We start from the raw sequence: 27713 nt of genomic DNA on the forward strand, positions 1-27713 counted from the left end.
CATGGTTGTTAGACAAATTTTTGACCTAGTTGGCAGAAGGGAGCGGCGGGTGCTGCTTTTCAGTCCAGAACTGAACTCAGGAGGAGCCATCCTTGGGGGATGGAGGGGTGCCGAAGCTAGGATGTGCTCGCTGCCATCTGAAAAAGAAAGCTGCAACAAGACTTTGCACACAGACCCCACAGGCCCTCCCCGGCTATGAACAAGCCCAGTCCCTATCCCATCCTAAAAACAACCTACTACCCTGGAGATTAACTTCCTTTTAACCCCCTTCCCCATACTCACCTTTATCTCCCACCCAACCCCACCTCTCTCCCTCCCTCCCCTCCCCATTTCACATCCAGCGATGCGTTTCCAAGGCACAAGGGGTGTCTCCGCACTGCTGCACTTGTTACCATAGCAGCCTCCACCCCCTCTCGCCTGCAATGACAGCTTTGCAAACACGTTCCCTTTATATAGTCCACAAAGAGTCGCACCACCTCCCAACAGAAGGCCACACGCCCGGCTCCTCCGCAGCCGCGCAATGGGGGAGGGGGGAAAGAAGTCCCTTTCCGAGTAAAAAAAAGAAGCAGCAGCTTTTAAAAACTTGTTCTCATTTCTCCTCGCAAACAATTATTTCCACATCTAACACGATTTATATCGAGGACATTTTCCATCCCACCTTCCCTCTAAGTAGGGCAGGTTTTTCTTTAATCCTCACCCAACCCTGTGAGGTAGGGAGGTTAGGCTAAGTAACTAGCCCAAGGTCATCTGGCAAATTTTGTTTCGGAATAGTGATCTGAACTCGAGTCTTTCAGATCTTAGCACAGTGGCCACCATGACACTCCCGCTCCTCAGGTATAAAACTCACGCTCACGCCCTGAATAAATCTTTGTTGGTCTTAAAGGTGCTACTGGACTCTGATTTTATTGAGGTATAAAACAGTTAGTGGCCAGTCCCGGGGGGGGGTACCTTTCCCACGCACAAAATGAAAAACTTGATTCATTTGTCCACTTGGCTTGTGGTGCCACAGACTGGGGAGGGCACATGGGGGGTGGGATGTCTTCCTTATTGTGCATGGGGTGCACCAGCCCCGGAGCAGCATACATCATATTGAATTGGGTTTTCTGCGTGGAGCATGTGGGGGAGAGGAAAGATTCATTAATTTTGCTTCAGAATTTTATTTGACACTCAGCAGGCCAGGGAGACGCAGGGCTGGGGAAGGGCACAGCGGAGGGATTTCTGCAGATTGCGTTTGGAACCAAAAGCGCTGAGCTGTGGGTGGGAGCTTGGTTTGTTTTGAAGAAATGGCTCTTGGAAGGGAGGTGTCTGAAAAACATTTGACAGCTCCTCCCCCTTCCTGCTCCACTTTTACAGAGCTGCATCGCTTGCCCCCAAATTCCTCTCCCTTCTCTCATCGCCCAGCTCAAGATACTTTCTAACAAGGGCAGAAGGGCTCTAGGCCCGGGCTCCTCTTGGTTTTTAGGGCCAGGGATTCCTTCAGCTTTCTGAGAAGAGTACAAATATACAATTTTTTAGTAAAGACCCACAGTCCATTCATGTCTGAACAAGGGGCAACATTGATTGGGAGATTATGGGGGGGGGGTGTTCAGAGGTTGCCATGTTAGCTCTTAGAAATGTAATACTCCATCCCAAACTGTCCTTACGGAGGGCACCTCTGTATTGGGTTTGGGTTTGTGTCCATTTCTGCTGCCTTCAAGGGCAGGGGAGGTGAATCCCTGCTGTGGAAAGAATACAAACAGGTACCAGTAAACTCTCCCCAGCAGGGACCAAACACATTAAAGAATTCTGCCTTTTCCCATATTTTTTAAAAGGATGTGTAAATTCACTGCCCTGACCAGACTAGCCTCAGAAGCTAAATAAGGTCAGGCCTGGACAGTATTTGGGCAGGAGACCACCAAGGGTGTGGAGGCAAGCAGTGACAAAGCCCCTCCGAGCTTCTCATGCCCTGAAAACCTTATAGCAGGGGTAGTCAAACTGCGGCCCTCCAGATGTCCATGGACTACAATTCCCAGGAGCCCCTGCCAGCAAATGCTGGCAGGGGCTTCTGGGAATTGTAGTCCATGGACATCTGGAGGACCGCAGTTTGACTACCCCTGCCCTATAGGGTCAGCTGTCACTTGAGGGCACTCCCCCCCAATTGGGAGGGAAATAATTTGGGGAGAGAGCCTCTCTCCTGGCACACTGCTCCCCCACCCCAAAAGGGTGAAAAGCCTCCATGAAATGTTCTTTGAGAGGGAACAATACCTACTCCCTTTGCCTCATCTGGCTATAGCCTGTTTGTTATTCAGCTCCTGATGGGGGGAGAGAAAATTTGAAAGCATCACATGTTACCTCAGTCGTTACTTTGGGGAAGTTTCTTCAGGCACCCACTGTTCTGAAGGAGCTCCCCCCTCACTTCTGTGATGCTCCTGCAAGACTGCTGGATGACCGGATTCCAAAAGTATAAAAATGATGTGATATGTGAGAAAAAGATGTGGTTTTTTTACCCCCCTTTCACTACCTGATGGAATCTCAAAGTGACTTACAGTTGCCTTCCCTTCCTCTCCCCACAACAATCACCCTGTGAGGTAGGTGGGACTTAGAGAGCTCTGACAGAATCGCTCAACAATGATTAGCTCAAGGTCACCCAGCTGGCTGCCTGTGGAGGTGCAAGGAATCGAAGCCAGCTCTCCAGATGAGAAACCGCCACCCTTAACCACTACACCAAGCTGGACCAAACCAAATTAGTCTTGTGTTCTGCATTTTGCAATCCTCCTTGAGCCCCCTAAGAAAGGCAGACTACAAGCGGAGGAAATAAATGATTTAAATGTACAAGCCGTGTGATGTGGGCTGGGTTCTGGTTCATTCTATCAGAAGAAACGTCTACGAGCGTTGCTTTTGGTGGTTTCATCCTGGTTCAGTGTGCTTCCCTTCCAGCCACTGATTAAATGGGGCCGCTTCCTTATTCTTCCCATGTCTACTTTGTGTCTAAAATGTGTAAGGGTTTCTAATCCACATTCCTGAAAACTTCCAAGTGAGGCAGTTATCCAAAACAAAAAGGCTATGTCTGTGGGAGAGGCTTATGTACACATAGTTGACCTTTGCTCTTCCACCACCATCCCTGCAAAGCACATAGTTGTGCTAAACCTGTTTGGACACGCAACCACCTCCCCAGGCAGAGCAGCTGTCTTCTCCCTGCCCTGCTCCTCCCCTCCCCCCTTACAGCTGCACAGCCCGGCCTAGTCAGCTCTGTTCAAGCTCACGCCAGGGTGGAATTTTCCACTGCGTCTTTCCAGCTCTGCCTCCCGTCAGCAGAAACCATATACGTGCCAACAGGCATGCGGCTGCCTCATTGCTAAGGCATGCATTTCCTAAGGAACTTGTTTTTTAAAGGGCCCAGGATGGATTCCTGTGACCGGACGATAGACAAAGGAAATTTGTGAATGCCAGCCTTCTCTGTTTTTTAATTTCTAGAAAGATCAGGAGGCCCAAAAGCACTGCAGCTCCGCACATACAAACGATCTGTAACAGGGAAAAACCTCAGCGGCCACACCTTGAGGGTTACCGCTAGGGTTGCCAGCTTTGGGTTGGGAAAGACCTGGAGACTTTGGGGCTGGAGCCAGGAGAAGGGAGGATTTGAGACAGGGAGGAACCTCAGCTGAGTAGAATGCTATGGAGTCCCCCCTCCAAAATAGCAATTTTCTCCAGGGGAACGGATCTCTTTAATCTGGAGATGAGCTATGTAATTCAGAGACCCACAGGTCCCCCCAGGAAGCTGGCAACCCTAATTACTGTTCACAGTAAAAAAGAAAAAAATGTGCGTGAGAGTATACATGTGTGTCCTGTTTCTGGATTCCTGGAATATAAAATCACAAGCAAGCTAGAGAGCTTTAATACTGATGAGACTGGATTCAGCAATAACAAACAAAACCCAAAGTAGTTTGTCATGGTAATGAGACAAACATTGCCAACTTTGCTTAAAAATAAGTACACCTTTGCACTTGAATGTGCTATACAATGACCTTCATTAGTGAAGCCAAGTGTAGGTCTAGTTGCCAGTTCCAGAGCAGGGGTGGCCAAACTAGATCTCCAGGTGTCTGTGGACTACAATTCCCATGAGCATCTGCCAGTGCATGCTGACATGGGCACATGGGAATTGTAGTCCACAGACATCTGGAGAGCTACAATTTCATCACCCCTGCAAGTCCACCTTCCAAAGGGGCCATTTTGTCCAGGTGAGCTATATCACCTGGAGATTAGTTGCAGCAGCAAGCCTCCAGTCACCACCTGGAGGTTGGCAACTGTACATACAAATATGTCCCAAAGGCTAAGAGAACAAAGCCACAACGTCTGATACCCTTCTGAATACGTAGACGCCAACAACAATTCAAACCAGGCCTTCGCATACACCAAAACACACAAGTCCTTTGGTAAAAAAGGCAAGGCCCTCTTTATATTTGCAAAAAACCAGGAGATGAATTGTCAGCATTCCTTGCTTGGATTGTTTCCGCAGTTGAGAAAGTAGCACAGCAGTGCCCTCTGGCAGGAGTTGATGTGCTTGGTTCACTCTGAACACACCCAAGTAATGACTGTCCTAAAAAGAAAACACACCCACCCACCACAAAGCACCCAGGTCATGCAGGATTTCAGCCAAAGCACCTAAAACGATGCAAGAGGATGCTTCATCCTTGATTGCTGTCCAAATGGTTCCTAACAGGCCTGTTCTTCCTTCCCTCCTCGGAATGTCCCTGACATCAGAGCATACGTATGTGAATAGGCGCCATTTTATATATACTCTGCAGAAGATGCTAGGAGCACCATTGCTATTTACACTAGAGGGCTCTGCCCTATCAGCTTCCGGTGGCAGAAGCAAAGTTCAGTCTGATTTGGTGTGTATCTTAGCATGTGCAGCGACACCTTAAAAGATCAATGATAACCAAGGTTCAAGAGTTAAAGCCTCCCCAGGAGCTTATTTTCCAGGACCTGGAAATCTTGGCCTTTAAGGGGCACCGGAGTTGAATCTTGCTGCTGCAGACTAACTGCTGGAATGATCAGTTCAGCTAGTAAAATAACCTATTAACTGCATAATGCTGAGGACCCAGTGGGTTGCTGTGGAAGAGTGAGGTGGGGCTGGCAACTGCTTGGGGCAGTGGTTAAGGGCAGCACCTTCTAATCTGGCAGTTTCTAATCTGGTGAGGGGTTTGATTCCCCTTCTCTTCCACATGCAGCCAGCTGGGTGACTTTGGGCTAGTCACAGCCCTGATAGTGCTGTACTGGTCAAGCAATCCTGTCAGAACTCTCTCAGCCTCACCTCCCTCACAGGGTGTCTATTGTGGAAAGAGGAAGGGAAGGCCATTGTAAGCTAATTTGATACTCCTTCAGGCAGTGAAAAGTGATATATAAAAACCAACTCATCTTGTTTTCCTTTTCTCTTCTGCAGAAAAAGCATGGACGTGAGGACCTATATATATTTAAAAGGCCCATTAAACAACTGCCAGATAGGCAGTTCTGCAGGTCAGCAGGAACTAACAATATCTCACTACAAACTGTAATATGTATATTTGTGTAGTAAAGGGCTACAAGACATGTTTCCAAGACCTGGAGTCCACCAAGCGTTTTTAGAAACTGGGTGGGGCTTTTGCCCAGCAAGGCTTCCAATTGGCTGTGCAGATTTTTAATAGCGTTGATTTGGTAGTTGTTTCCACCTTCATACAAGAAGCTTTACTGTGTGACTGATGGTAAGTTGTAGAAGCTATTTTGTGGCTTGCACTGCCTTGTGTGGCAGCCATTTTGTGTCTGTGTCGTCCAGCCGATGCCAGAATTCCAAAAGGACCTGCAGGTTCAAAAAGGGTGGGGACCTCTGCCTAGTTCATCTTCCTTCATCTGGCCCTCCACTGTTTGCAACACTCCTTTACAAAGAGCAAAAAATGCAAAGGCACTGTTAGCATAATATCAAAATGCAGGGCACTTTCAGCACTCACCACCTATCAAGGACAGTCTCACCCTAAGCAACACACTGCTGCTGGGCCCTGCATGCCTTATGAATTTCACTCAGCACAAGGATCTTCACTATGTTTCTAAATGCAAGCTGTGGCAGGTATTTTGTGGCTGGCTCCACCTCCTGCAGCACCCATTTTGTGGCTGTGCTGACCAACTTATGTCAGAATTCAAAAGGTGTCTGTGGGCTTCAAAAGGTTGGGGACCCTTGTCTTAGGGGTATAACTCAGGCTGCAGAGACCCATAATAGCCATGCTGTTTTAAAAAAACACCAAGATCTTTTCAGGTTGACCTAGGGAAAGCAGTTTATCGGCAGTCCAGAAATTTACCAGGAGCCAAGGACTGCTGGCCACCATCCTCCTTTTGTTCAAACCTTTGTGCTGCGTCAATGTGCTTTGTGTTGCATCATCCAGCACCTGGGGAAACTGTTAAGGATTAAAAAAAAACATGCAAGAGTTTGTTGATTCCACTGTCTTTATTGCAATAAAGAATATCTGTCAAAAGTTAACAACTGTATATACAACTCTGCAAACAGAGATTAAGTAAAAACGCACAATTTCTTTTCATTAAAAGGCACTTGCCTGGACTCAGAGGGATTCATTGGGGAGGGGAGGGGAACAAGCATTTATTAGCAAAGCTTTACTCTACCCATAATGCTTGAATTGCTGGACCAGCGGATATCCTTGAGGACAGACTGGAACAGACTTGGAGCACGTTACGAGTTTTGGACCCGGAATAAAAAAAATCTCCAAACACGTTCTTCAATCGGGATTGTGAGTGTTGTGTGAGGGTGCCATTTAAATCAGTGAGCAATAAGAGCTGCCCAGAGGCTGGTGCACAGCAAAGCTGGTGAGTTGTTGTCCAGATACCCACCCTTGAGCATGTCTTTTGGGCTTACGGTAACTTGTAGCCGATAAAGCACAGAAACAACGGAGTCCAAATTTCCCTCTCTTTCCTCGAAAACAAACCTAAACAGTCTGTGAAGGGACAGCTCGCCTTCTCCCTCACAACTTACAGCAGTGAGCAAACTTTTTAGTAAGAAAAAAAACTAATGCTTAAAGTGTAACCTCAATGCTTAAAGTTCACCTTAGTTGGCTGCAGTGTGGGATTCGTGGGAGGTATATCCCAATCCCTGCAAGACGTGGCTGTCCATCACAGTCTGGTGGTTTTTCTTTTTCGTTCGCCAGCATAGCAGTGCCTTCCCAGACACGCAAAAACAAGACAAAAGGAACAGGATGTGCTTCCTCCTCCCCGCAAACAAATACCTCAACTCATGCTTTGCCCACAGCAGAAGTGTAGCTGGCTATACCATATAAGAAAGGTGAAACAGGTGAAACTTCAAGGTGAGACAAAGGCCCGCTTAACAAAATTCTTTGTCAGTGCCAAGGTGAGGAAGGAACAAGCACGCATCAGGTGCCACCTTCACAACCCTGGCTGCCGTTAATACACACCCACCAGGCTCATGTGACCCCACATGTAAGTAGCAGTGACCAAAAAGAAGCCATTTCCCAAAGGCACTGTTTTAGTAGAGTGTCTCGATTAGAGCATAAAAACAGCTTTTGAAAGACAGCTAAACTCAAGAAAATCCCAGAACCCCGTAGTGTTTTTAGAAGGTTTCCCCTCTAGGGAGACAGTGACCAAGCCATTTGTCACAAGAAAAAGAGCAAAAGTTCATTTTTGGTTCATGGAGGTATACCTGTAAATACCTGTAAAAAGAAAGATCTGGTGAGATTATGAGGTAGGGCAGGGCAAACAGAACCTGATGCAACTTGCAACGGATGAATCAAGCCTTTGCAGCAACGCCAATGGAAATTTCCCCTGTAGCGACTTGAGCTGTCCCGATCGGCCTGACCCTTTCCCTCTGCAAACAGAAGAACTTGCGACAAGATGGGAATAGAAATGGGACGGCCTTTGGGGGCCGTACCACCGAAACGGAAAAAGCAGCAACGTGAACCCATAAATAAATTACAGAGAAGGGACTCAACAAGGGCAGAGCAAGGTAAGGCACTCCGTAGCTCACGACAGCTTGGACTCCCAGGGAACCACGACAGAAGCAGTCAAAAGTCCCCAAAGGGAGAGCGGCGCATGTTTGAAGAAACTCTGCTCTGACTCCACCCAGAGCACAACTCAGGCTGGACAAAATCATTTAGCATACATGGAATCTATAGTTGGGCAGGGTGATGGAGGAAAAGAGTGTTACAGACTGCCTCTGATCCGAGAAGAGAGTGAGCAGGCTGGTATCCCGGTCTCAGGAAGTGGCGCGATCCCTTCCAACACCCAATGCCAAAAAGCAGTCGGTCAGCCCTGTTCCAGGTTCTCGGAGCCCCGCACAACGGAGTAGGAGGCGGGGGCGTTGGACAGCTGGCGGCCAAAGAAGGAGGCAGTCCGCCGGGGCTTCACCCTCCGGATTTCTTTCCCTGGAGCAGAAGAGAGACAGGAACAACTGGGATCTTCAATGAGACGTTACTCACAAGCAGGGCTGTGGCACAGAGCAGATGGCTGGTCCTGCCCAATCCAAAGGGGAAATCCGAGAGGCCCGGAATGCTACAGCCAAATCCCCCCAGTTACGTTCTACATTCTTATCCTGCCCTTCCCTCTGAAGGTGCTCAGGGCGGACAGGCACAATTTCCCCCTTCCTCCGCGTGGTCTTCCCAACAGCCCCGTGAGCAACACTGAGGAAGGCGGAAGGAATATCATTGGCTCAAGAGGATCCCCTCCAGTAAGCTACAAACGCTCTAGCCGCAGCTGGACAGCTAGACAGGCTCACAAATTCAAACTCCTGCTCTCTGTTGGGAGCTTCTTGGGGAAGGCAACAGAGGTACCTCCCCTCATCCCCCGTTGAGACGCTTTGACTGGCTTACCATCGTCGATGTAGTCTATGGTGGAGAGGTGCTGGATCCGGCTGCAAAGCACGCTGTTTTGTCGCTGCAGCTTGGGGTGCTGCCTGCGAGCGGGGGGGCTCTGGGGCTCGGGAGGAGGAGCCGGACTGCCGGCCAGGTCCTCAGCAGCCCCCTCAGTAGCTGCGTTCAGTTCTATGCAGTACTCGATCAGGCCGCTCATGAGTTCTGCCTGGAAAGAAGGCGAGGGAGATTACTGGGATTTCCTCTGCGGGCTCTCAAGGCCAGGTGATGCTAGAAGGAAGCATTGCCACTGCGCAGGGTGCCCCCCCCTTATTTGGTGTAGAGGAGGCTGGGATGTTTCTCCCAGAAAAGAGGAGTGACCCAGGGTGGACTCTGTAAAGCGACTTGCAGAGCAGGTGGCTCAAGCTAGTAAGCCAAGCTACATGTAACAGGAAATACAGCCACCATTAAGGCCTTTCCCGCTACTCTTAGGGTGTCCAAGCAGAGGGTGTAAGAGGCAGGTCCCCTCTGTGCCCACCTGACTTTCAAGCCCTGTACTGGAAGCAGCTCCAGCTCAGAGCAGACCCGAGTCACATCCACACCTCCCTTCCTCGATCCCCACTAGCTGCAGGCAGCATGTCCTCTCACATGCACACACCTGCTTGGAGTAGACCTTCAGCAGCTTGTTGACGGCCGTGCCTTCGTTCTCCCCATCGAACTCCAGCCACAGAATGTGCTCCTCCTCGCTGGGGAAGGTGTGATCCCACGAAAGTTCTTGGAAGTGCAGGCCAAGCAAGACATGCTGTCCGGGAGAGACAGAGATAGAGACAGCTGAAGGGTGGGAGAGAGAACATGGGGGGTGGTCAAGGGGACATATTGCAAGATGCCACAGGAAGGCCACTGGGAAAGCCAGCACTGCTTCCTCTGTTTGTCAGCCTCCCCTTTCCCATACACCCACCAGCAATCAAGGCCACAGATTGCGCAGTTTCCCCTTTCCCAGGAGTGCATCTTGTAAGAGGTTTGCAGGGCAGGTGGCTCAAGCTAGTGAGCCAAGCCACGTGCTACAGGAAATGCAGTCACCACTCAGGCTGCTGCAGGAAAGGCAGTTTTTCTTACAAGAATCTGGCTCTGTTCCTTGCCAATCAATGCCACATGGAAAGCATGTCCCTCCTCATCCCTATCAATGGCAACAGTGGGGACTTCAGGACAGAGGGGGTGAATTCTGTCCTTTTCAAAGTTAGTCTCAGTAGGACATTCTCATCAGCATACTCCAAACGGGGCGGCTGCAAGGGCCCATGGTTTCTGGGAGGGCCCACTGCCAAGGACTCACACATCTCTGCAGATGTAGCACTCACACCCTCCCACTGCCTGCTCGTGACGTCTGTGCGCCCAAGCTGCATGTGCTGCCTACCGGTGTCAGAGAAGGACACATGGGTGGTGCATGAAAGATCAGTGTCCCTGGTGGCCCTGGCAGTGGCGCTCTAGCTGCACCCACCACCCAGCATGATTGGGGGAAAGACACGCAGGCCATACAGGCAGCTTGCAAGTTGGCAGGAGGTGGGCATTTGAGTGGGTAGACAAAAAGAGGGGCCTGGTCATGGGCATAAGGGGGCTCTGGGCAATTCTTGGCCCGGCCCAGCCCCTCCCAAACCTGGAACCAAACCTGGAACAATCCAAACCTGGTCACCTTTGCTTATAAAACAGGCAGCCATCACCTCAAAGCAGGTACCTTTTCCTTGCTGTCGATGATATAGACGCCTTCCAAGCTGATGGCGACTGAGATGGCTTTGCGTCCTGCCCGATGCAAGAAGCCCTGACCTGGCTTGTCTATTTCCCCAGAGAAAAAAGCGCAGCTGGGGTTGAGGGAGAGGTGGGGGGAAAGGCAGAGAAGGATCTTGGGTTACAACACAGGCACAGAGTAGCAAGCAAAGCCTCTGCTGCTTAGAACACAAGTGACTTCCACAGCACAGCACCCATGTGGCACCACCGCCAGAGTCCCAATCCACTTGCCGCCCAGGGACACTACAAAGCTTTCAGCCAGCTCCAGGCTTTCTCAGACAGGGTTTCATGGACCCCTGGGGTTTCTTGACGGCCTTGGAAGGGTTTCCCAAATGGGTTATCTGTTCCACTTAATATTTCTGGTAAGGGCTAGGAAGAGGAGCTGGTCTCATGGCTTAAGTGCCACTCAGCGCTTAATACCCACTTAAGACTACTGTCCCGCCCCTGAGTGCCTCCTCCTCCAACCGGTTTGCCTGTCTGTCCAGTGGCCAGCCAATCGCCTTCTGTCCTCCACCCCTGATCACTCCTTCCTCTTCCCTCCGAGGCTCAGAGGCTGCAGATCCCTGCTTTGTGAGAGCTGCCCCTGCAGGTGAGTTCCCTTCCCGAAGGCCTCCAGCCTGCAGCCTTTCCAGGTCCTGGGGGGAGGGGGGAGCCATCCACAGAGTTCTTACACACACCCCAGTCTAACGCCTGTTGCATTCCTGAATGCAACGGGCTTGGCCCCTAGTATAATATATATTTATTTAAATTCATTAAACATTTATCAGGTGATATGACAATATGTGGTCCTGTTGACCTGTCCCCCACCCCAAAAAAAAGGCCAGTGATGGGCGTGGAGGGGTGGGGAAGGGGCCCCAGGTGGCCGTGTCCACAGCTATGCATCCCAACCATATTCTGCACAATCTCACCACTTCTGGAGGGTTTCCAAGCCTGAAGAAAATGTCAGGGGTTTCTGAACAGTAAAATAGTTGAGAAAGGCTGGCCTACTCCATTTGCAAGAAAGCTGGCCCTCCCTGGTTTTGCCACTAATCTATCCTCCACTAGAGATGCAAAATTCCTGGCAGTTCCTGGCAATTCCTTGGCAGTTCCTGTTGGCAGCCATTAGAAAAACTAAAATTCCCCAGAAAACAGCTTTGTCTGTGACTATTTCTGCCCTTCATCCAAGTTCTTAACATCTCTATTCCGCCCCCCCCCCCCGTTTCTTTCTTTCTTTCATCCCCTCCCACGGCGCCAGAGCCAGCAAACCTACCCATAGTAAGGGAGTTCATGGCATTTCTGCAGGTAGGCATGGTAATGTTTCTGCAGGGCAGCATTCTCCTCACAGGCCCTGTCTTCAGGCACCGTCTGGTAGGCGTGCAGCAGGCCCTGCTCATAGGCAGGTGGCCGGGCCCCGCGTTTCCACAGGGCAGAAAGGAGGCCGTGTCCTCTTCGGCAGAGATGGGAAGGCAGGAAGGAATCCAACTTATCCCTGAAAAGAGAAAACCCATTTGGCACAAGGCAGGACACCAGCCCTAGCCTGACCTGAGGGGGCTCCCTGACTGAAACCACTAGTTTGACCCATACAGAGAAACCCATTTCATGTGCTTACATTCACAACAGAGACCAGGCCCTGTAAAGAAAGGCTGAGGGATGTGGGAATGTTCAGCCTGGAGAAGAAGAGGTTGAGAGGGGACATGACTGCTTTCATTATTTCAGAGGTTATCACTTGGAGGAGGGCAGGGGGCAGTTCCTGTTGGCAGCAGAGGATAGGTCTAGCAATACTGGGTTTAAATTACAGGCGGAAAGGAACTGACTGGCTGGATATCAGGAAATCTTTTACAGTGATAGTTCAGTAGTGGAATCAACTGCCTAGGGAGGTTGTGAGCACCCCCATACCCCCACTGGCAGTCTTCACACACTGCTGGGGCAAACACTTCTTAAGGATGCTGAGAATGATACTTATTGAGCAGGGACCTGGACTAACGGGCCTGTATTCTAATTCCTTTCAGAGTCAGTGTGAAGGAGTGGATGGTGTTGGACTAGGATCTGGGAGATCCTGTTTTGAAGTCACACCTTTGCCATGGAAACCCGCTGCATGACTTGGGGCCAATCCCCTACTCGCATCCCAGCCTACCTCAAAGGGATGTTGGTGAGGATAAAACAAAGAGAACAGCGTAGGCCACTTTGGGTCATTACTGGGGGGAAAAGGCAAGGTATAAATAAGCATAACATAAATGCTCTGGACCTGATTATCAGGCCCTTAACAGATCAGGTTTGAGAAGAGGTGCAGTGCGATTGCTGCAGAGATGAATGTGATCCCACACGGATCGTAAGACAGGCCCACATGAAGCAGCTTTAAATTAAATCAGACCCTTGTTCAATCAATCAGGATTGTCTACTCAGACTGGCAGCAGCTCTCCAGGGTCATCTTTGGCAGAGGCCTTTCACATCCCCCTTCTGCTTCATCCTTTGAAGTGAGGATGTTGTGGATTGAACTTGGGATCTTCTGCATGCCAAGCAGATGCTCTGCCACTGAGCCACAGCTTTTCCCCATGCCACCTTTGGTCTTGGTGGTGAACACCAAAGTCTACCTTAGGGGTTGCCATGGGTGGTGTGCCCCTGGGGACAGTGAGGAATTTGGGGGCAGTAGGGGGGCAGCCGTCTGACTCTTCCTGCTGTGGCTGCATTTTCCTAGTGAGAGCTGCTCCAAGGTGGCTTGCCGTTGCCTGCCTCTGGGTAATGGCGACTCTAGGCTTCCTTGGTGGTCTCCCATCCCAGTGCTGACCAGGGCCAACCTTGCTTAGCTTCCTAGTGAGAGCTGCTCCAAGGTGGCTTGCCGTTGCCTGCCTCTGGGTAATGGCGACTCTAGGCTTCCTTGGTGGTCTCCCATCCCAGTGCTGACCAGGGCCAACCTTGCTTAGCTTCCTAGTGAGAGCTGCTCCAAGGTGGCTTGCCGTTGCCTGCCTCTGGGTAATGGCGACTCTAGGCTTCCTTGGTGGTCTCCCATCCCAGTGCTGACCAGGGCCAACCTTGCTTAGCTTCCTGAAGAAAATGGCAAGTTCAGAAGGTGGGCTGGAAGGGATCATATTCCTGTGCTGAGCTCCTTCCCCTCCTCAGACTTTGTCCTTCCCAGGCTCCACCCCACATCTCCCGGAATACCATAACCCAGGGTTGGCAACCCTTCCCCAAAAGTCTCTGTCTTTGGGAGGCTGGAAAAACCTTCTTGTGCTTGCTCCTGGTCATGGAAGTTTTTCTCTCTCTTTCCCCGTCTGTCTTTTCCCCCCAGTGAGGACCCCAACAGCCTCTTTTACAAAGAACCTATATACTTTTTTCCAGACTAAAATATGGCCATTGCACAACCACCAAAAAAGAAGTGTAGGCAATATATTGTTTTGAATTTGCAGTAGATGTAACACCAGCAAAGAGGTGAGTGTTCATATGTCTGTGAAGGCACTAAGGAAGTGGATTGGGAGCCAAGAGGGCAACAGCCCCAAAAAGTCTGGGAATCACTGGGCTAACTAGACCCAGCAGTTTCATACAAGCAGTTAATTCTGCAAAACGTAGCCACAACCAGTACAGGACCAGCATCCATAGAATCATAGAGTTGGAAGGGACCTCATGGGTCATCTAGTCCAACCCCCTGCACTATGCAGGACACTCACAACCCTATTGCTCATCCACTGTAACCTGCCCTCCTTTGAACCTTCACAGAATCAGCCTCTTCGTCAGATGGCTATCCAGCCTCTTGTTTAAAAATGTCCAAAGATGGAGAACCCACCACCTCCCGAGGAAGCCTGTTCCACTGAGAAACTGCTCTGTCAGGAACTTCTCCCAGATGTTTAGATGGAATTTCTTTTGAATTAATTTCATCCCATTGGTTCTAGTCTAACCCTCTGGGGCAAGAGAGAACAACTCTGCTCCATCCTCCACATGGCAGCCTTTTAAATACTTGAAGATGGTTATCAGATCCCCTCTCAGTTGTCTCCTCTCCAGGCTAAATCCTTGTGAACAAAGCCTGAAAAAGTGTGTTTGTGTGTGTGTGTGTGTGGGGGGGAGGGTGAGCTTGAAAGCAAATGGTTTTCCTTAAATCATCCACGTCAGGAAGGAGACCAGCACCGACCCCTTTGCTCTTCCTCTTGGACCCTCTCCCCACCTCTCAAGGAAGGAGGCTGAGCATCAGCTCTGCAGCTGCCTCTCTTAGCCCTTGGTAAAGTGCTCATGGCAAGCTGTGCATGCCCCAGGGAGGCCACTGTACTCTTGGAGGACCAGAATTCTCCAAAACCACCGTGGACATCCTCACCCAATGACAGCCATTGTTTTGAATCAATAAAGGCAGCTATAGCCTTTTGTTTGCAACACCAGAGAAAAGCTGTTAACAATAAGATGTTTGGAGGTCATTAATTTGTAGGGTGGCCATACAATGGAAGCAACTTGACTGCACCTAACCCACACTCGGTCACCATTTCCCATGGCAGACCAAGCATTAAAAGGCAGGTGTCAAAAGGTCTCCGTCCCTGTTTGTCAAGATGGAAAGACAGGACTCACTGGCCCTCCATGGGGCACCCTCACAGATCTCCCTGTGTGAACTATGCTGGCTTACATCTCCCCTTCAGCCATTTGGTCCGTATTTGACATGGAGAGGGGCACACACAACCCTTCTTTCCTTGTCCATCTCCGTCTGCCATCAGATCACTTCCTCTCTGGAAAGAAGGGGCCAGAAGAGTTCTGAAAGGGAGGGCACTTTGGTACCCAAGATACTTTTGTGGCTGAAACAGAAGCGAGGAACACCCGCTTCGCCTTTTCTTGTGTGAACACAGCAGGATCTCTGCTAGTTCCTGAAAACCCCACCTGTGTATTTCCCCAATTCCTCTCCTTTCCCGAGGCTGTCTGGGGCATCTTCTGGCTAAACTACGAAACAGTGAAAGTCTGTTTAAACTACACAGGCAACATCACCCACGGAGCCATTCATAAAATACCACTTGGCTGCCTGGTTTTATTCTACGTCACCCTGGAAGTGACAATGGGGGATTGTACAGCCCGAAGATCTCGGACACGCTTGCATTCCTCAAGGCCAAGCGGGCTGCAGGCTGTTCCTAAGTTCTAGCCAGAAGCAGCTGCTGCCGCCAGTCTCCTGGCCCTCCCTTAGCACATGGCACAGCTGTGCACAGATCCAAGATGATCTTCTGCTGCCATGAGATTGTTGAACAGAGAGCACCCAGCATGTGCAGAAGCAAGTTTCAAGAGTGAATGGGCGTGGCCTGGTGTCTCATTTGGAGCCGGTCAGCTGCATCTGGATCACACCACTTCTGAAAAGGGGTTTTCCTGCTATCCAGCTGCATGGCTAGACTGCTCCTGGGGAACATTTTCAGATGTATTACCCCAGGAGCAGCTCCAGAACCAGTCCTGTGTTGCAAAGGCCTGAGCAAGCATGGGAAGCTAGAGATGAAGAGGCAAGACCCTTCAAGCCCAATCCAGAGGACATGGGTCCAACCAATGGCGGACGTTGCCATTTAAGAGGCAAATGTAGCCGTGCTGCAAAAGCTGGCCCTGGGTCTGCCGTAACTGTAGCCTGGCCGCTAGTAATCCTTGTTTCTAAGAGGCTGAATGTGATACGGTCACTTTCAAAAGGGTGTTGTGACAGGTCACTTTTAAAGAACAAAAGACTGATGCAGTTTGGAGGCAGAGAGAGAGAGAGAGAGAGAGACTGCAAGTCGGGGAGAGAAAGTCTCTTGGCAGCACTGGAGCGTGGGTGGCGACAGCTCAAGGAAGAGATTTATAGCTCAAGAAGTGCCGTGTTAAGTGTGCTTCCTGCCCCCTGACCCTTTCAGAAGCCTTCTGCTTTGGGCGCTGGATCATTGCTTCCATCACCTGTTGCCAACTGGCACACGAGCTGGCCTGGCACAATCCAGCGAGAACAGGGTCACTTTCTTCCTTGAGGAAACATTTTCCTCAAGATACAGATCACCCATGATACTTGATGCAGGAGAGCAAATCCACCCACACTGCCAGTATTTTCACCAGAGGAGGGACATCCACACGTGACCCCCACTTCAGTGCTTCCCCTGTTCTGCCCCACACCAGCTTACCAGCTGCCCCCTTTCTCCTGCTTCCTTTCACGCCCACTTCACCAGCCTTGCTTTGTGTCTGCATCGTGTCTGCTTAGCCCAGAACCCAAGAGCGGGCAGCCAGTGAGCCACTAATCTGCCCTTGGCCCCACTTACTTTAAGAAACAAGCCGTGTGCCGGTCTGGGTCATACGGGCCCAAGGTCAGCCGGCAGACCAAGGCTCCGAGCATCTCGCAGTCTGCCGGGTCACAGGGGTACCTCCCTTCCAGGAGGTTGTACTTGGCCTCCTCGTACAAGAGCTGCAACACGCCCTCATCCTGGATCTTGGGAAGGAAACGAGCAGCAATCAAAATCAGAAGGAAAGTGGCTGGACATGCCTGAGACAGCCCTCCTGATATCCTAGTGAGGCTCCCTGTGCACCAAGCTTTGCTCACTTGGACAGAATTCATTCTATTGGGCCCACCTTGAGGGCAAGGGAGGAATCAACGGAGCACAGGAGCAAAGGTTCTGCCAAGAATCCTTCAGTTTTCACTAATCTGTTTTAAAAAACAATTCTGGCCTTGACAACTGTGAAGATATGCCACAGGTTTATTGGTGGTATAATAATAATAATAATAATAATAATAATAATAATAATAATAATAATAATAATAATAATAATAATAGTTGGTTCTTATATGCCGCTTTTCCCTACCTGAAGGAGGCTCAAAGCGGCTTACAGTCGCCTTCCCATTCCTCTCCCCACAACAGACACCCTGTGGGGTGGGTGAGGCTGAGAGAGCCCTGATATCACTGCCCGGTCAGAACAGTTTTATCAGTGCCGTGGCGAGCCCAAGGTCACCCAGCTGGTTGCATGTGGGGGAGTGCAGAATCAAACCCGGCATGCCAGATTAGAAGTCCGCACTCATAACCACTACACCAAACTGGCTCTCTATAACATTTATAGCTCACCCTTCTCCAGTGCCTCAGGGAAGATAACATATGAAAAACAATAAAATAAGAATGTAAAACATTAAAGATTAAAATCTGTAATAGGTCCCTTAAGTAACTCCTTCTTATAGCAGGAGGGTTGATATGGGGTCAAGGTTTCGAATTCTGAGGTAAATTTGGCTGGTGTTTTGAACAGGGAGGCCAGGATTTCAACACTGCTTTAGGCCTCAACTGTCAACCTGGCAGAACAGCTCTGCCCTGCAGGCCCTGCGAGTCTGTCCACATGCACCTGCATGGCTTGTCTTCACAATTTATGACAGCTAGAAGAACTGCTCAAAACGGAAGTTAGGATACTGCACTCTCTATGCTGAGCCACTGGGACAGTCAGGGAATGCGGACTCATATTCAGGGCCATGGGCAGGAGGGCACCGGTGGCCTTCAGAACAGCTGGCCTAAATACTGACTTAAACCATAAAAACACAACTGGTAACAGTTAGGACCTTCAAAGGCTGAATGTCATAGCATCACTATTCATTTATTTATTTTCACATTTATATACCGCCCTCCCCGAAGGCTCAGGGTGGTTTACACAGAACTGAGAACTATACAAGCAACAATACATATAAACTATAACATTAATATTATTAACTGATAATAGCAAGGTAACAGTATAACATTAAACAATAATAATACAAAAAGGTCCAGGGGTCTTGATGGATTTCTGGGGGGGGGGGAAGGGGCCCTGCAGATGTTGTCGATTGTGCCTGTTTTAGCTCCGTCAGGGCCCTGATCTCCTCTGGGAGCTCATTCCACCAGATGGGGGCCAGGACAGAGAAGGCTCTGGCCCTGGTTGAGGCCAGGCAGACTTCTTTAGGGCCACGGTCCACTAACCGGTTGGTGGCGGCGGAGCGTAGAGCTCTTTTGGCGGCATAGGCAGGGAGGTGGTCCCTGTGCAGGACACTCACAAGCCTATCACTCATCCACTGCAACCTGTCTGTATTATTGTTAAAATTGCATTCCTTTTAATGCGCATCAAATACAACTTTAGGAATTAGAAACATATATCCAGCCCATAGGCTATTGCAAACCAGTATGCTATGCACTATGGGGTGGCCAAACTGTGGCTCTCCAAATGTCTGTGGACTACAATTCCCATGAGCCCCTGCCAGTGCTGGCAGTGCTCATGGGAACTGTAGTCCACGCACATCTGGAGAGCCACAGTTTGGCCACCCCAGTGTGCTTCAGCCTTAATAGGGCCTTCTTCAAAAGTCTGATTTTAACACACATCAGTTCTTAACACATTTAAAATACGTACAATAGCCAATAAAGGCTCCAAAGAGCTGATAAGTATCAGAGTCACTTAATGAAAGAACATGTCTAGTTTTCAGTCATTAGCTCTCTTCCAAAGGCTGCCCAAAATTTTCAATGGTGTGTTTCCTTATTATTGCATGTATTGCAATGAGGAATGTGTGGGACTGGCTGTGGCACACAGGATTGGGGCTCCAGGCATTTGCCTCCCTTAGGAAGATGTGTGTGCATCACTCCTTTTTAGCTTGCTCTCTTTCCAGCACCCCCAACTACCTCCACACCTTTCCTTAGAGGATTCCAGAAATGTGGAAACACCTGGTTATTGATTTATGCTACTTAAGAGTCCTCGTTTCTCACTTGGACTCAAAGCAGATTACGCTGAGCGAGTCAATATAATTGTCAGATGCGACGTTCAATAAACAATGCAACAGGATCAGGTTTGAAGAACCCAGCAGAAGACTAAAGACAGAAACTGAAGCGAAGCGTAAGTCTTAACCTGACACTGTGCGGAAGAGAACAGGGAAGTCTAATTAGTGTCCAAAAAGCAGCCCAGGAATCCATTGTGTTTTAGACTTCCTTCTTATGCCAAATTCTATTATTAGGACTGTCCAAGGATGGAATCATATTTTTATTTGCTCACATATTGGGATTACTGTAATAACACCCATTTGTATCTTCTAGGCCTTGTAGATTTTGAAGAAAGCTTCTACAGTTCTGTGGGGCAAGAGAGGGGTATCTCCAGCATAACCACTTTCTCCTGACACGTTACCTCTTCTGGACTGCCAAGCACAATGGAACAGGCCTGCTCATAAACTTGGAGCCCCAGTGATTTAAACCAGGATCCCCAGCATGGCACCTGCCAATGGGAAGGCTTTTGACTGACAACTGGAGATCTGACTGGCTGTGCAGCCCTTCGGGGCAGACTCGTTCAGCAGCAGCCATTTACTGGTTGCTCTTACCACACTGTGTCAGAATTCCAAAGGTGCTCGCCCTTCCCCTCTATTGTTGGGGGCCACTGATGTCAACCTTTGACAGTTTGCAGCCGTCTTTATACCATTCTGTGAGATGGGGTGGTAATAGATCGATATGGGGAAGGCAAGCAGGAATGCCAAACCACATCAGTGTTTTCTGTACAGTTAACAGACAAAATCCTCAACTGCAAGAATGTGTTTTTATATCCTTCCCCCCCCCACACACACACATCTACCCATCACTTAACCTTGAACTTACCTGCAGCTCCTTTCTCTTTGGGAAAAATACATTCCTTCGTAACTGCAGACTCGGCTCATCTGTCAACGGGAGACAAAAAGGAAACAAAGCGGTGATCTACGAGTCCAGTTTTCTTTTTTTTTATTTATTGACCAAGATTTATATCTCACCCCTCTCCTGCAACGTGGGGCTTGGGGTGGTATAGCACATAAGAAAACCCAAAACACACCATAGAACTGGACCATAAGATTCATCATTAAAACAAACAGCTAAAATGTTCAATGTTCCTTTTGAGTCTGCAAAGATAAAAAGAGTGCAGGCTTGCTTGTGCTTATGACGGGCGCACCTAGCAGCCTTCTGAGCTATCAATTCAACACATTTGCACATAATCAGATCTCCAGGAAGCAGCTGGAGGCAAGAAGTGAAAATCCTTCCCCCCCACCCCACATTTCTCCAGCAGCACAGACAGGCAGATGAAGAGCAGCAACGGAAGACACTGTCTGTAGAGACGGCTGGTGAATTCAGCAGCCCAGTAAGTGAGAGCTGAGCTTAAGCACTCTGACTGCCACTCTCCCACTACCAGACTCCAACTCCGCATGGTTCCAGAGCAGGGGTAATCAAACTGCGGCCCTCCAGATGTCCATGGACTACAATTCCCAGGAGCCCTTGCCAGCATTCGCTGGCGAATGCTGGCAAGGGCTCCTGGGAATTGTAGTCCATGGACATCTGGAGGGCCGCAGTTTGACTACCCCTGTTCCAGAGCCTCAGGAAGGGCCATTGCTCATAGCCATACCTTCACAGATCTCGTCCTCAGAGTTGCTGGTGAATCGGATGAGGAGCTCATGCCACTGCCGGCAAACCTTGTAGGGCTGGTGTTTGGGCTTCAGCTGCACCTCTGCAAAAATAAACAGGTTTCTATTCTTATAAATTCTTATACACTCCACCACTGCAAACTGGCTGGCGATCCCTGGCCCCAAAGAAGCACGTCAGACCTCGATCAGGGCCAGGTCCTGGCTCTCACCTGGTGGAATGCGCTCCCTGAAAACATCAGGGCCCTGCAGGAGCTAGCACAGTTCTACAGGGCCTGTAAAGTGGAGCTCTTCTGTCAGGTGTTTAGCTGAGGCCGACTGAACCAACACCATCAGCTGGGCCCCCAGAAACCCCTCCCCACAATCTGAACCCAAACCTACTAACCTATAAGGTCATAGTTAGCAGGTTAATGCCGTCATAAGAAATGTTATAGTATCTTCAGTTATGGAAACCACTGTTATTGTTGTTTACCTGATGTTGTGAATTGCGCTGTGCTATCCCAACGTGCAAAGAGTGAGTTGCAGAAATCTAATCTAGAGGTGACCATTGCATGGATCACCCTGGGTAGGTCCAATGTAGAGGGGCAAGGTGTAAGTTGGTATGTCTGGCCCAGGTGGAAAAATGCCAGGGGAGCAACCTTTGTGGTCTGGGAAGCATCCAGAGGGAGGCACTGAGGGGGAGGCATCCAGAATCATGCATCCAGACTCCTGACAAAAGGCACCAGTGCTAGCTGGGCTCTGTTAAGAGCCGGGAGGAGCGCCAACTATCTCTGCATGCCGACCCAGCCAGAGGACCTCCGTCTTGGCAGGATTCAACTTCAGCCGAATCCACAAAAGCCATAATGGTATGGAAATAAAAATGAGCCAGACATATTAGAATGGTGAAGTCATGGAGGCGAGGTGGAATGTGCTGCAGCTGCAAAAATAATTTCCCTCAAGACCAGAACTTGCTGGACTGGATCAATCCATGCCAGCTGAAGAGAAAAAGACACTGTGAAGCCAGTCCCAAGAGCTAGTTGTGCATGCTTATCTGGGGAGGACTATAAATATACTTAGGTGATGTAACCTGCCCAAGATTCTACTTTGCAATCTCCTGCAGTCGTGCAATAAATCATTCCACAGCTTTGGAAATATTTTTAGTTTTTGTCGTTGTTTTTTTTCCCAAGGAGGGTCTGGAGTTTCCAACTCCAGCTTGGGAAATTCCTGGAGATTTGGCGCAGGGTGCCCAAGGAGGGACCTCACCCTCTGGAGCTGTTATTCTGGGAGAATATCAGGCTCCAACTGGAGGGTGCTGACCTTATTTGCCCCCAGGAGCACCCCCCCCCCAGGACATCAGGAACTAAGAAGAAAAACTCTCAAAGCTCTGCAAGGAAGAGGTGGGTTAGCTTTCCTTCTCTAGAGTCTTATTAAAAGGTAAAAGTATCCCTTGTGCAAGCACTGGGTCATGTCTGACTCTTGGGGTGATGCCCTCTAGCGTTTTCATGGCAGACTCAATATGGGGTGGTTTGCCAGTGCCTTCCCCAGTCATTACCGTTTACCCCCCAGCAAGCTGGGTACTCATTTTACCGCCCTCGGAAGGACGGAAGGCTGAGTCAACCTTGAGCCGGCTGCTGGGATCGAACTCCCAACCTCATGGGCAGACAGCTTCAGACAGCATGTCGTTGCCTCACCACTCTGCGCCAGTCTTATTACTTATGCAAAAAAAAACCCGTCCTGAACAATTCAATTTCACATAATCCATAGAATGTTTTCTGATCACATCAGGCAGGCCATTCCACAATGTGAGTACTGCCCATATGCAGGCAGTTGTCAGCTTTGCCTATTTGAGGGGTGACACCCACTAAGGCTCTGGTCAGACCAGCAATGTCGCCAGAATACGTTCTTGGAAAAGTTAGCAAGGCTACAGTTGTTTGACAGTGGGATCTGGAAATGCATGCAGTTTCCCTAATACTGAAGATCAGAATCTGGGGAGCTCTGGACAGTCCATTCACAAGGGCAGCAAGCCAACCACCCTATAAGTTGCAAACTGGCATTATGACCTACATAATCTGACTCACTAACCAAGGTCAACTACTACGTCACACACAATGCAGAACAGCAAAAGATAACCAGCAAGGAACAGAACCTTCCAGGGATTTCAAATGAAAAACGCCTCTTTCTACTCTACAGGGGAAAGCGAAATGACATGTATACATGCATCCCCTTATCACTGAAGCAGGCCCTTGGCCTTGCCTCTTCCAACCTACTCAAGTTAGTTCACACAAAAGTACAGGGCAGTACAATTGGCAGCAGCAGGGGGAATACTTCTGGTGAACTATCACCCACACTTATAAAGAGCTTTTAGGGTTTGACTCCATATTTAGCTCATTACAGCCAGCTTGGTGTAGTGGTTAAGAGCAGCAGCCTTTACTCTGGAGAAGAACTGGGTTTGATCCTCCATTCCACCTCCACAGGCAGCCAGCTGGGTGACCTTGGTCACTCACAGTTCTCTCAGAGCTCTCTCAACCTCACCTACCTCACAGAGCGACTGTTGTGGAGAGAGGAAGGGAAGGTGATCGTAAGCTGCCTTAAGACTCCTGTAGGTTGGGAAGAGCAGGGAACAAAAACCCAACTCTTCTCTTCTTCTCTAGATGGATTACGACATCTCTGCCAGATGAGACCTAAGGACAGCGAATGCTTTCTTGGAAGGGGCAGGATCTGAATTTGGGACTGACTTAATCACCAGTTCTCAATAGCAAACACACAACTCGTGATATGGATCAACTAATATGGGCCCACAGTGACCCCTGCCTTTCTGCTTTCTGCTCTGGAAGTTACAGGCCTATAACTCTATTGTTGGTGTTTACTGGCAAGGGAAAGGCATTTTGTGCGTGTTCTGTATTGTGAGATAACAAAACTAGTTACCCTCCACATTTTGGCCTTCCTCCAAGAAGACAAGGTTCTGTCCCTTTCTATTTTATCCTCACAACAATCCTAAGTAGTAGGCTAGGCTGAGAAGCAGTGGCAAGCCAAAAGGTCAAGGAGAATACCTTAAGGCAGAATAGGGCTTTGAACCCTTGTCTCTCTTTGGCCCTGTAATCTAATTCTCACTACATCACACAGGCTCTCCTAGAACACAAGAAGTCATCTGCATGGGAGTGAAGCTGTGGATAGCGATGAGAGGATGCCATGGGGTGCTTACTTCCAGAAATATTATTCTATTGCTAGTTGGCATTGAAAAGGGGTCCCTGGGGGGGGAACCACGGCTTACAAGCCCAGGAGGTCAGAAGCAGCCATGTAACGAGCTGTATTCCAGAGGGGGAACTTCTGCTGCAGTCAGAACAACAAGGAAGTCCCATGACACTTCAAAGCAGGGGCCATCGACCTTTGGTTTCATAACAGCAGCTTCTGAGCAACAAAACAGCCTACTTCTCCGGCAACAGGATTACTAATTTTTTTCCCTCTACTAGAAACAGAACATGGACTACAAAGAGTACCAGAAATGGAGACGTCCCCTGAGCAGCACACAAAAAACTATGATATAAAAACATAAATAAATAAGTAAATAAAAATAAATAAATTGAAAAGCAGCTCTTTTAGACAGTTTTTTCTGAGTCTTCTCAGACAAACTACTTCATAGCAGCCAGCAAAAGCTGCAGGTACCTCATGAGCTACCTGCTGGCAATCTCAGTCTTAAATTTATGATGGCCTCACAGTAGCTCTCCAGATGTCCAAGGACTACAATTAGTTATGTGAAGAAAAGGCGGAGGACCTCCTCCTCAGAGCCTCACCTAGCAAAGGGGAGACCAGCCACAAAGAAAAGACCTCCAGGGCACATTCTGGCAGCCTCAGGGCGTCCCGGACAAGACGATGTAACTCAAGGGCAGTGGCCGAAGGCAGGTTGTCCACTGTCAGCCGCACCTCTGTGTCATTGATCAGGTACACCACGACATCCAGAGCTGGGAAAGAAAGAACACAGGCAGACAGCTGACCTCCCATTTCTTCTTCCACTCTGTCACTGAGCAGAGATGAAACAAATCCTCAGGCTCCCTCCGTTCTGACCCCTCCCATGCTATGCAACACACTGATGAGCCCTGGATTCCTTCTCCGTTGCAGAGCAGAGTAACTAGATGCCCCAGCCTGAATGGTCCAGGCTAGCTCGATCTCATTCGATCTCAGAAGCTAAGCAGGGCTGGCCCTGGTTAGTTCTCGGAGGGAGACCACTGAGGAAGTCCAAGGCAAGCAATTAATTTTCAATGTAACTCCCACCCATCTGGGAAATCCTTCCAGGGCCGTCAAGAAACCCAGGTTTACATGAACCCCTGCCTGAGAAAGCCTGCTCTAGAGGTCCCCAAAATTCAGGGGTGACGTTGCCACTTTCCACCACGACTCAGAGAACAACAACAAAAAGAGTGTGAAATCCTGGATTCTTTGAAAGCCTTGGTACTGATAACTAAAGGTTTCTTTCAACACAGAATAGGAGCCAACTTGTAAATTGCTCCTGACCCCGCGAATGTATTTACGGTTTTGCATTCTTTCAAGCATTCTACTTGGAAATCCATCTGTCTTTTTAGTGCAGGGGCAGTCAAACTGCAGCCCTCCAGATGCCCATGGACTACAATTCCCATGAGCCCCTGCCAGCATTTGCATTTGCAGTTTGACTACCCCTGCTTTAGTGCCTTCGGTGCTTGCCTCATCCAGTCTGTTCACTTACTTCGGGGTCCCGTGGATGAGATGCTGCTTCGCTGGGAACGCTCCTCCAAACTCGGGGGTAGAGGGAGCCTGTCCCCCTCCATCTGTGGAGACCAAGGCATCAAAGATGGCATTATTGAGCTGGCACCAGAGTTCGGATCTCCCATTTGCAACAGTGTGGGGGTCCCACAGAAAATTCTATTTCATCTTACACTTAGTTACATACCACTGATTAATTTCATGCTTCAACAGCAACAAATACTTGAACTAAAAATTTGACCAGAAAAAAAACAAAAACCAAGTGCATTTTAAATGTTATCTTTATTTCTACTGGAATAATACTTGTAATAGGCCAGGCTATTGGATAGCTGAGGTTAAGCTGATCTTGACCATTCTCAGAAACCAAGCAGGATTGGCTCTTATTTGAATGGGAGACCTTCAAGGAACATGAGAGTCATGACGCGGAGGGCAGATACTGGCAACCCACCTCTGAATGCCTCTTGCCTTGAAAACCCTACAGTGTTGCCATAAAACATTCCACCACCAATACTTGCAAAAGTTCAGATACAATACAGCATGTACTTCCCTTTCATTGTTGAAAAGTAAAAAGATCTCAAAGGTACAGGGAACGGCTGAAATACTAATTTTAGCACATCCAAACAACTCTACAGGATAGACCACATAAGCAATTGTCTTCTATTCATATTTTAACAGACTTCAACTGACATTCACAGAGGCCACCTGGATGCCTCCTTTTCACTCTCACTGGTTTGCCCTTTCTCAGGTCCGCGATCACAAACACCCTTCCTGCCACGTGGCAGAGGAAATACAAACACGAGTTTTGGCTATCACCTGCAGTCAAGTGAATTCATAACTTGATTGCTAAAGTAGTATTACAGGTATTTGCCATCCCCCCTACACGTCTACAAATCAATAAAGCGTCTATGTTCTCCTAGGGAACAACACTAATTGCAAGCTTAAACCTGCCAAACTTGCCTCGTATTTTATTGGCAAAATAATCATTTCACCGTTACTTGAATTCGGAAAGCTACAATTTTTAAGGCCGCCTGTCTCTCTCTCTCTTTCTCTCTCTCCTTCGCCATCCTCACAGGGTTGTTGGGAGGATAAAACGGAGAACGAGAGCGCAACACAGCCGGCCCTGAGCTCTTCACGCGGGATTTGAAAAGCACCAAATCAATCAATATCCCGCGAAAACAGACACAAAAGCCCATGAGGTTAAGAACTCCAAGCCGGCCAAAGACGCAGGAAGACACACTTGCACGGGATTCAAAGCACATGGAAACAGGATGAGTTGCAAGCGGTGCCCGAGAGGCCGCTAATGCCGACATCGGGTAAACCTGGATGCATGATTTGGGCAAGAAGCTGGTCTTTACCTCCCAAAGCCGCCGCCCCCCCCCCGGTTGTTCCGTTTGCTCGTCCCGTTAGGAAGTAGCCCGGAGTGGGGCGAGGTCCATAAGCAGACCAGCCCGGGGGGGGGGCACGAAAGGCTCTGGCAGCAGCCGGGCGAGGGTCGCGCTGCTTTCCTACCTGCCCGCCTCCCTTCCTTCCTCCTTTCCTCCAGGAAACGCCTTTTCGAACTCCAGCCGCGGCCCTGGCCAAGTTCTGCCTGACGTCACGCGGGCTCTCCCCCGACTGAGCTCGCCTATTGGCTCGCCACGTTCTCCTTCGAATCCCGGAATTCCGTGGGCGGGGTGAAAAGAAAGGGAAGATGTTCGCGCGCCAATTATAGGAGCGACGCGGCAGTCGGTTTTGCTCATGGCGCCGCGTATGAGGGGGGGAATAATAGGGCACGCGCCAGGGGAACGGCCGGCCACTTGATCGCTCGGGCGTCTTAGAAGAAGCCAAAGTTGGTTCTTATAGGGCGCTTTTCCCTACCCGAAGGAGTCTCAAAGCGGCTTACAATCGCCTTCCCTTCCTCTCCCCACAACAGACACCCTGTGAGGTGGGTGAGGCTTGGAGAGCTCTGATATTGCTGCGGTCCGAAGGATTGCTCGTGGCAGGCAGTCTAGGGATGAGTGCAAAAGGCCGCACGGATTCGAATGGCAAGAACACTCGTAAAAACAAACAGAGCCGTCTGCGCGTGTAGCAGGACTTTCGCCTGACTCGTGGCCACCTGTTCAGTTGCC

General features: G+C 49.4%; 1 protein-coding gene across 2 annotated transcripts; it reads right to left on the minus strand.

The window, feature by feature from the left end:
- Positions 1–6432: 6432 nt before the first annotated feature.
- Positions 6433–27264, minus strand: FRMD8 (FERM domain containing 8). 2 transcript variants are annotated; one of them, XM_077327602.1, is made up of 11 exons: positions 27115–27264; positions 25589–25670; positions 24666–24833; positions 20880–20981; positions 20108–20166; positions 16796–16962; positions 11845–12063; positions 10546–10669; positions 9475–9618; positions 8838–9045; positions 6433–8393 (listed from the first exon to the last, which is right to left on the minus strand). In XM_077327602.1, exons 2-11 carry the CDS (start codon positions 25668–25670, stop codon positions 8275–8277), a joined length of 1392 nt encoding a protein of 463 aa, XP_077183717.1. In that variant the 5' UTR covers positions 27115–27264; the 3' UTR covers positions 6433–8274. The 2 variants fall into 2 exon arrangements, with proteins under 2 accessions (XP_077183717.1, XP_077183726.1); XM_077327611.1 differs by lacking the exon at positions 27115–27264 and adding an exon at positions 26961–27105.
- Between the last annotated feature and the right edge of the window lie 449 nt (positions 27265–27713).

This window comes from Paroedura picta, chromosome 1 (genome assembly GCF_049243985.1).
Source record: "Paroedura picta isolate Pp20150507F chromosome 1, Ppicta_v3.0, whole genome shotgun sequence".
Lineage (NCBI taxonomy): Eukaryota > Metazoa > Chordata > Lepidosauria > Squamata > Gekkonidae > Paroedura > Paroedura picta.

What these genes read in the sequence shown, in the direction of transcription:
- FRMD8 (XM_077327602.1), bottom strand. Translation starts at nt 25,670, where the DNA reads ATGGAGGGGGACAGGCTCCCTCTACCCCCGAGTTTGGAGGAGCGTTCC. An exon ending in CTCATCCACGGGACCCCGAA is followed by an intron (nt 24,834 to 25,588) that starts GTAAGTGAACAG and finishes TTTCTTTCCCAG; the next exon opens with CTCTGGATGTCGTGGTGTAC. An exon ending in CAAAGAGAAAGGAGCTGCAG is followed by an intron (nt 16,963 to 20,107) that starts GTAAGTTCAAGG and finishes TTCCTTCCCAAG; the next exon opens with ATCCAGGATGAGGGCGTGTT.